General features: G+C 57.3%; 1 protein-coding gene across 1 annotated transcript in view; it reads right to left on the reverse strand.

Annotated features, from left to right (window-relative positions):
- The window catches only part of COL6A1 (collagen, type VI, alpha 1), a 26,092-nt gene that overhangs the window by 13,074 nt on the left and 4,175 nt on the right, over positions 1–8,843 (reverse strand). Inside the window, exons 6-20 of the mRNA XM_009320833.1 lie at positions 8,810–8,830; positions 8,570–8,590; positions 8,425–8,469; positions 8,091–8,144; positions 7,220–7,264; positions 7,089–7,115; positions 6,698–6,724; positions 6,552–6,596; positions 6,253–6,306; positions 5,464–5,526; positions 4,964–5,026; positions 4,739–4,792; positions 4,615–4,650; positions 4,378–4,440; positions 1,955–2,017 (exon numbers count right to left, since the gene is read on the reverse strand). Of these exons, the coding sequence (XP_009319108.1) occupies positions 1,955–2,017; positions 4,378–4,440; positions 4,615–4,650; positions 4,739–4,792; positions 4,964–5,026; positions 5,464–5,526; positions 6,253–6,306; positions 6,552–6,596; positions 6,698–6,724; positions 7,089–7,115; positions 7,220–7,264; positions 8,091–8,144; positions 8,425–8,469; positions 8,570–8,590; positions 8,810–8,830 (681 nt within the window). The remainder of the gene's footprint in view (positions 1–1,954; positions 2,018–4,377; positions 4,441–4,614; positions 4,651–4,738; positions 4,793–4,963; positions 5,027–5,463; positions 5,527–6,252; positions 6,307–6,551; positions 6,597–6,697; positions 6,725–7,088; positions 7,116–7,219; positions 7,265–8,090; positions 8,145–8,424; positions 8,470–8,569; positions 8,591–8,809; positions 8,831–8,843) is intronic.

Below are 8,843 nucleotides of genomic sequence, written 5' to 3' on the forward strand. Positions count from 1 at the left end.
CTCTTGGATAGAAAGAGGATGAAAGGGAGTCGCAGGTTAGTGGGAGCCCTTTCCCCTTGCCAAGAGAAATATGCTCCAAGAGCCAGAGCTTGCAGATAACATGGCTTGAAAAAGACTTGTGTTTGCCAAAGTCCTACTCTTGCCCAAGCCCAATTACGCATTTATTTTTAATTTAGCCAAGCAAAAGCATTCTTGCTCAGCTTATGGAAAAAACATCCTCGCTTTGCAACTGCTTTTGAAATCTCCCTGGAGCAGTGGAGGCGCTGGGGCAGTCTCTGGTCTGTGGACGCATCGGAGCTGCTTCTGTAATGCTTCCCTCTCTGACAGTGGTTTGACTCAAGTTCAGGGAAAACTGGTGTCCCACAGGCTCAGTGACAACAGGGAGACCGTTCTTTCTCCTTTCTCCTCCTCCTCCCCAGCAGTGAAGGCTGGCTGGAGGCAGGATCTATCCCAGCCTGGCTCCCCACCATGCTTGCACAGCTTTGGCTCCCAGGCTTGCATCAAATCTCCACCTTAATTCTGTCTTCTTCTGTGCAGTCCTTCCCCTGCCTTGAACCTGGAATGAGCCTCTACCACATGGAGAGCAGCTCCAGTCCTTCCTCCTTCGCTGGCGTCAGCCTGCAGCACTGGTCCATTACATGCACACATTCAAAGAGCTGCTTTCATATCAGGGCCACCTCCCAAAATGACACCTCTCACCATGGCAGTGCCCAACAAGCTGGATACTGCCAGATGTTCTTTGGTTGTGGCAGGAGCTCAGCTCAGCTACAGACAGTAGGATCTGGACAATCCTCCTGTGTGAATTTGATGCTCTTCACTAGCACAAGACAGGCTCGAGGGAAGCCCGACTCCAGGCAAGCACAACCCTGGCACAGGCATGTCCTGTCCCCAGGCTGCAGCATGGTGCAGGTCTGCCATGGGTGTCACTCATGCTGGGGATAATGTGACCGCAACAGCGGCCCCTTCATGCCTGTCTTGCACACCAAATCTCCTTCAGGGCTCTTCAACACTTGGTTGACCATAAAGGAGTTCAAAAGCTGTCTCATCCTTGTCCGCACGCTGGTCTCCACGCTTCACCAGTGTGGGAATGTTTATTTCAATACTTCCCTGTATCTTGGGCTCCATCAAAACTCTGATGGTATGAGTAGGAGGGGAGTTGTCCCACAGAGCCCTGTCCAAGGGTGATGTCAAAGCATGCTTTCTTAGGTGCAAAGACCCTGTTGGCCATTGCAGTCAGCGCTATTGCCATGGAGGATTAACCCAGCAACACCTCCAGGCCCAGAGTTATCAACTGGGAGCTGGGTACGTCTTTAGGAAGAAAGAGCCTTTAAGTGTGCAGGGGACAGAAGCCTTCCTCAGGCTGGAGGTAGCCAGCTCTGCTCTCCAGAAAGCCTATGGGGTCTGAGATCTGTTCCTTGAGGCACATGAGGACAAGCAGACCCCAGAGCAGGAGGGCCAGACCTTGCAGCAAGCGGACTTGAGGAATGCTGGCTTTGGGACAGACCACCTCTGCAGATGCCAAGAGTGTCAGGGACACCACTGGGGCCCCGTCAGGCTATCCTCACTGACACAAGATGTCTCATTGACCCCCTTGACCGAGGTGAGCAGCATCTGGCCCCAGGCCTGAACATTTTGTGCGTTGCTGCAGCTTGCACTTGCCAGTTTCCAAATCTGTCAGACGTGTTGACATCTGTTTCCATGGGACTGGGAAATGGCGTGGAGGTTGTTCTGTCCCCAGTCCAGCAGCCAAGTTTCCATTTCTTTAGCCCTGTTCATATTCTGGGTTCTCCTAGAAATTCCTGCCCTTCTTCACCAGCTTTGGATGATCACCGGTCTGGAAGATGCTGAGAACTTGCCCCAAGATGCTGCGACATCAGTTAAGCCCCCTACCCCACTCTCCCATCTGCCCCAACCACTTCCACCTGGGATCCAGAAGGTTAATCCAAGCTCTTACCTGGTCGCCAGGTGGTCCGAGGGGTCCTTCGCGCCCTTGGTCACCAGGTGGTCCAGGCTCTCCCTGAAAATGCACACAGAGGGCATGAGAAACTCATAGAGGGACAGGCATAGGGTGCAAAGGCCCCTGCGTGCAATGGGGCGCAGGGATGCAGCACTGGTAGTACATGCTGGACAGAAATGCAGTCATCCAAACAGGGAGGTTTTTGAGGCAGATTCAGGAGCTGGGCAGGAAACTATCAGAGGTGTGGGGAGAGAAAGACGAGCTAGTGTGGCCACCTTGAAGCCAAGAAGATAGGTCTAAGAGGAAGACCTTGTAAAGGATGGGAGTGCTTGCCTCTGGGTGACAAGTTTCAGCCCGTTTTGTGCCAGAAAAGCAAATGCCTGGAGAGATCCATCTTGCAAGGCTTCTGCAGATACACAGACCTGGCCCTGGCCCCAAAACATTGTCGTGGCTTTTCCCAGCCACACTCTGCAACCATGGCTGCTTTTCTAGGGCAGCTCCTGCCCTGGGCAGTCTGCCTGGAGAGGAGCTGCTGTCCCCATGCATGGGCAGAGACTCCAATCTAGCAGCCTCCTCTTCCTCCAGCTTGCCATCCCTGCAGAGTTAAGGGAATTTCCAAGGGAATGAGCCAGCAGATGGGGAGGGATGTCTTCGCCTCTCACTGCTGATGCTCTCCCCTCTCCTTTGCTAACATTCAGCACCCTGAGCTGGGTTAGGGCTGTTTGCAGAAAACTGACAGCACAGGAGAGCCTGGAAAACCTGAGTCTGGGTGGTTTTGCACCCCAACAGATCCAACAGAAGGAAATGCCCAAGGGCTGGACACGCCTCAGTTCCACTTTCACTTAACCAATGTGGAAATGGACAGCCTTCCACCAGTCTAGCAGAGCTGCGTCCCAACAGGGCAGCGTGTCTGCCAGACCCGGGCTGGCTCTGGGGCACCTTCCCCATCTAGACCCACGGCCAGGAGCGAGCAAGCCAGGGTTGCAAAAGAGGAGTCAGGAGGCACTGCCCCCCATCCCTGCAGCCCAAGGGCTTGCTGCAAGCTCCTAGCAATTCAGAAGAAAGCTTTCCCCCTGAAAAGTGGAGCATTAGCCCTCACAGGGCTGCACGACAGCTAAGCACAGAGCTTTGCACCTTACAGCCAAGCCACCCCCGAGATCAGCCAGCTCCAAGTGCTGCAAGACAAGTATCTTTGCACAAGGTGCTGCTCTGCCTGCAGCCCTGGGACGTGGGGCCAGGCAGCCCCCAGCCCGCAGGGAATGGAGGCGTTCAGAAACTTCCTGTGACAGTTACACCTGACTTAAAACTTTGAGGAAAACGGCTGAAAGCTTGGCGACCTAAAGGTGTTGTTTGCAAGCTAGAAGCTTCCAGATGCCTAAGCCAAACAGTAAATATAAAACTCAACTTCCAAAGGGCCCTGAGCACCGGTGGAGACATTTCTGGCGAGGTTACGCAGCCTCGTGCTTGGACTAAAACTTGGAAGGAAGCAGCCCATCATCTGCTGAACAATTTAACTCCAGGACACTGGCGTGCCTTCATCTCCCGCGCACATCTGCCCCGCGCACCACGTGTGGCAGTGCTGCCGCTCCCCGAGCAGTAAACAGGAAGGGGAAGGCTGCCAGCAGCCCCCTGCCAGAGCTGCCCCCTCCCCAGGGCGGACCTCTGCCCGCCCCTCCGAGCTGGTGGTGGGTACTGGCTGTCCTCGCAGCAGGGACAGGGGAAAAGCAGTGCGGTGGCGGCTGCCCAGCAGTGCAGGGACATGGCTGGCCACCCACCAGGATGCTGCTGCTGGACACCCTGGCTCCCGCCATCCCCACACTGCACAGCAGTGCCCCTCGTCCCTCCCTGGTGTGCGTGGCACCTCTGCCGCTTGCCACATGTTTGTCCTGGCCTGCCGACGGCTCCTGCCTGTCCCTCCCACGGTCACGCTCGGTGACTCACCCCCGGCAGACAGGAAAAATACTTTCCTAGTGACTCCCGCCCGAAAGGGGAGGGAAGGGTGTTCCCCCCCGTCCACATACACGCACGCTGCCCTGCCACTAATGGCACCTGTGCCCTCCTGCCCAAGCCACGGGTACCCCATGCAGCCCCCAAGCACCCGGAGGAAGACACCTTGCCTCTTTGCTCTCCATCAACTGGTTTTGCAGCTGCAAGGCAGGGGCTGACCACTCTCTGCCTGCTCTTGGCTTGCTGGCCATGCTCTCCTCCGGATTTTGGCTGTTTGGTGATTAGCTGCCAGCATAAAGGGGCGATTGCTGGGGGTCAATGGCAGGTCCCCCCCAGGCTGGCAGGCAAAGGCACTGAGCTTGCCTGCTGCCCCACAGGCTGGGGGGGCACTGGGCACCTGTTTCCAGCCTCTGGCTGCCAAGCTGACCCCGTTTGCAAGCAGACGCTGAAAGCTGCCCCACGGACGCAGTTACCGGCTCTCCTCTCGGCCCGCGGTCACCTGGCGAGCCCGGGGGGCCCCTTTCTCCATTGCTGCCCTGCAAGGAGATGGTGGGAACACAAAATCAGGACTTGCTTCCAGCAGGAGCAAAGCACTTCCTCATTGCCCACCTCTGAGTGGGCTCACCCCCAGCCCTCCTCCTCCTCTGCAGGGTACCAGCCCCTGCCCGTGGCCTGCAGGCACGGTGCCCGGCAGTGGTGCCCTCACTTACCCGTTCTCCAGGAGGACCATCCACGCCTGGAGCACCCTGCAGAGAAACAACAGGGGTGATCAGGCGGTGGGGATGGCCGGCAAGCATGCATGGGGGACGTCGCGGGCACGTGCAGAGGACTCACCTCGTCGCCTGTCTCTCCTGCCGGTCCAGGCTCACCCTGGTTTCCAGGCGCACCCTGCATGAGCAAGCCACAGGGTGCAAACGAGACAAGTCAGCAGGTTTCGGAGCAAAGCCCTGCGTGCTTGCAGAGCCTTGGGCAAGTTCTGCTTCAAAGCCAAGGCTGGAGCAGGGGATCTCCCCCTCTCACAGAGGGCAGAGGATGCTCACACAGAGGTGTTTCACCCACCTTCTCTCCAGGGCTGCCAGGAATCCCCTGTCGGCCAGGTTTTCCGTCATCTCCAGGCTCCCCCTTCACAAGGACACAAGGCACCGTCAAGGCTGCATCCAGCGCCCAGCGGTGGATTTCAGCTCCCACGGCGTAGAGGCCGTCAGGAGCCCCAGTGCACCCCTAGCCCCTTTCTGGGCTGTGGTCTCTCCCCATGGAGCTCCGCATCCCCAGAAGATCCCCTCCCCACTCCACCTGCCCAGTGTGAGCCACCTTGTCACAGCAGCCCCCCAATATCTCAGGGATGCTGGTGCCAGGCTTGTGGGTACCTGCTAACCTTGGGCATGCTGGGAGTCACATCGGCTAGATCTTACTGCGGGTGACAGGCAGCGTCCTCTAGCATAGGCTTGCCCCCAGGCAGTGCAAGGAGGCCAGCGATGGGTCAATTGCCACCTCTCCCTCTTGCAGGAGAGGGGTCCCAGCACCCCTCCTTCCGTGTGGGGCTGGGCACAGTGGCTCACCTTTCCTCCCTTGGGTCCGTAAGCACCGGGATCTCCCTTCGGTCCAGGCGGGCCTTGAGCTCCCTGTTGAAAATAAAGGCAGCATCACTGAAAACCAAGCCAGTATCACTGTTTGTGAGAAATTGGGCACGGACTGAGGAGTGACGCAGGGATGGCATGGTACTCTTGCACCATGGACCTGTGCAAGCAACGCTGTGGCCACGTTGCTGAAACACTGCAAAACTGAGAGTGCTTCTGCAGCTCAGAGGAAAATGGCAGAAAAGGCGGTTGTTGGGCTGCTGTGGCTGTACCGCAGTGATACTGGTGCCACCACAGATGTGTCATCCTGGGAGCACGGTAACAAGCAGGGAAACTGGAGAAATGCAATGTCAGAATAATGCTTTCCAGAGCCCTCCAACATCTCCAACATTTTCTGGGTGGCTGGTCACAGCAGACTGAAATTCGTTAATCCTGGGCTTGCCTATCTGGAGCTCTGCAAGCTCTGCAAGCTCTTCTTTGCTGACTTCCCTGTGCTGAACAGCCTCTGGTCAAACGCTCCCACGGCGTGCAGCTTCCCAGGCAGCCCTGTGCAATGGGGGACAGCTTCCAGGCAAGGACAAGGCTGACTGCTGCGGGGACACCCGAGGTGCCATGCCTGGGATGAGCATTGCATGTCTAGAGGCACGTTTCCGAGCACGGCAACTACCTCCCACAATTCCCTTCTTGGGGGGCTTCCTGTTTCCACATGCCATCATGGCAGACCTGCTGTGCTTGTTCATTCACATGCACAGGCACCCACAGGGTACATACGTCGAATCCGGGTGAGCCTTTGCAGCCAGGTAAGCCAGGGTATCCAGCTTCACCCTGTCAGACAGACAAAGCAGGGGTCTCCATGAGCGGCGCCCATGGGAAGACACCATCCATCATCTCAGAGCCCTAAAAGGGACATCCCACCCCTGTCCCTGGCTGGTAAGTGGACGGCCCTGCAGGAAGGCAGCCCCACTGCCCCACATGGGACACTGGCTTCATTCCCAGGCCCCACAATGGTTTTGGAGGGGCAAAAGCCAGGGTCCTCAGGCTAAGCAAAGTGCCCCGGAGCGGAGATTTACCTTCATGCCATCGATGCCATCGATTCCACGCCTGCCCTTCTCACCCTGAAACAGAGAATAGGGACCATGAAGAAGTGATTTCCAAAGACCCTTCTCCCTCCAGGCATCAACCAGAAAGGATAAATGGTGCAAAAGCAGAGGCTGACCTTGGCTCCTTTGGCTCCTCTTGAGCCCTGCAAAGGGAAGGAGAGAGATGTTAGACCCCCATGCAGAGCAGATCCATTCCCCCACTGCGCTGCGGTCCCCATGCCAGCTTGGTTCGAGAGTGCAGGCATTCACCGCGCCCCTGCACACCACCGGTCTCTCCCGTTCTGCCTGGTTGTGCCCACTGCACAGTGCTTGTCTGATGCCCAAGGCTGTGTCAGCTGCAAACTGGCTGATGCTGTCAGATCCCTGCTCCTGGCACGGGCAGTGCCGGCAGGAGGGATGGATGCGCGGGCACGTACCAGACCCCAACACCATGCAGCTGCAGGGGCAGCCCAGGGTAACCAAGCAGGGGAACACAGAGGTCTCCCCCAACACCCTTTCTGTCCTCACCTTTTCTCCTCGACTTCCTTTGTCACCCTAGAGATGAAAGGAGAGAGGAAAACAGGAGAATGAAAACACTTGCAGCACAAAGCCTGTGGCCCACCTAGGAACCACGCCCGTTACCCTGCAGCCCCATGTACCTTCATTCCTTGGTAGCCAACAGGTCCCATGTCCCCTGGCCTGCCCTAGAGGACAGAAACATGGTGTTACAGAGGCAGATACTGTCACCACCATCGCCATGGGGCAGTTTCCCCCCAGGCTCTCGACGTGGGGCTCGGGCCCCAGCCAGAATACCCTCCTGTAGGAGGCTCTCCCATAATTCTGCTCCTCGTTTGCCCAGTCTGGGAGCATGGGATCATTGTGGAGGGCAGAGGGAACCTGCCTTCACCTCTACCATCTCCAGCCCATCCTGGGGGTGAGGGAAACTGAGTGCTTGGGGACACATCATCTGGGATGAAAGGGAAGGGCAGAAAACCCTTGGGAAGGAAAAATGCATGGCATGGGGTTTCCAAATTGGGAATGCACAAGATGAGTAACTGCACACTCACGTGTGTGGGAGAAATGCACCTCCCGAAAATAAGTGTACCTAGTAAAAAAAAGGGAGGAGGAGAGAAACAGTTTCCTCATGCTATTAGCTTATTATTTACCAAAGGTTTCCCTGTAACACTGCTGTGCTTGTCATGTCAGAGGATGTGGGAGGGAGCCCAGAGTCCACCCCTGGGCTGGCATACATGAGTCAGAGACATGTCCTCCAGAAGGAACGGCTATTTTGGGTGAGGAACAAGGAAGCCTTGTAGCAACAGAAGAGGGGGCCACCCTGCTGCCCACCAGGAGCTGCTGCTCGGCAGGGTGGCTGCAGAGGGGGACAGCTGGCCGTGACCCCACTGACTACCCCATGGAAACAGGGTGATGCAGGGGCAAGGGCTGGTGAGGATGCACCCAAGAGGTCTGGACAGAAGTGGCCAAAAAATAGCCCCTGTGCAGAGTCATAAGGGCCAATCCTTTACTTACTGGGTCTCCAGCCTCTCCTTTTTGGCCGGGAAGACCTGGCTTGCCTCTTTCTCCCTGCAATACAGGACAGAAATAAAGTTAGCTCATCATCCCCAGGAACAGAATGATGACCTGTTGATAGGAGGGCAGGGAGGATGGTAGCAGCAATGCTCCATGGATGTGTGAAGTAGATGATGCTGGCTGCATTGGAGCATGGTGTGGGTCCTCATCCACCTCTCCATGGAGCAGTGGTGGGGTGCTGAGGACCCATGTGCGCCTCACCGATCTCTGAGCATCCCCAGTGAGCCCATCCCACCACGCCGGTTCCACAGCATGGCTGCAGCCAGTCCCTCACCTCATTGCCCAGGTCGCCAGGAGGTCCGGGGGGCCCTCGAGAAGGCTGTGGGAGAGAGGTATGGGTTAGACCAGCCACCGAGGCACAGCCTTGGGCCATGGGGATGCAAGGGAAGGGGACAGAGGGTGTCAAAAACCCGACTCACCTGGCACTCAAAGGAACAGCACTGCTCAGAGAGAAGGAGAAAACAGCATTAGAGACAGTGGGCAGCACCAGGGCCAGGCTGCACCCTGCTTGAGGGGAGCTCCCCCACCTGGCAGGGGCCAGGCAGGGGCTGCCTGCAGGGCAGGGTTGTGCCACTGAGCCCCCCTTGGCTGTGGGTGACCCGAAGGGGATGGGCTCAGGCACAGGATCGGGGGGCAGCAGGGCTCTGGGGGACACTCACCGATTGCTCTGTGTTAACTTTCTGCAAGACAAGA

Source organism: Pygoscelis adeliae, unplaced genomic scaffold, assembly GCF_000699105.1.
Source record: "Pygoscelis adeliae isolate BGI_AS28 unplaced genomic scaffold, ASM69910v1 Scaffold63, whole genome shotgun sequence".
Taxonomy (NCBI): domain Eukaryota; kingdom Metazoa; phylum Chordata; class Aves; order Sphenisciformes; family Spheniscidae; genus Pygoscelis; species Pygoscelis adeliae.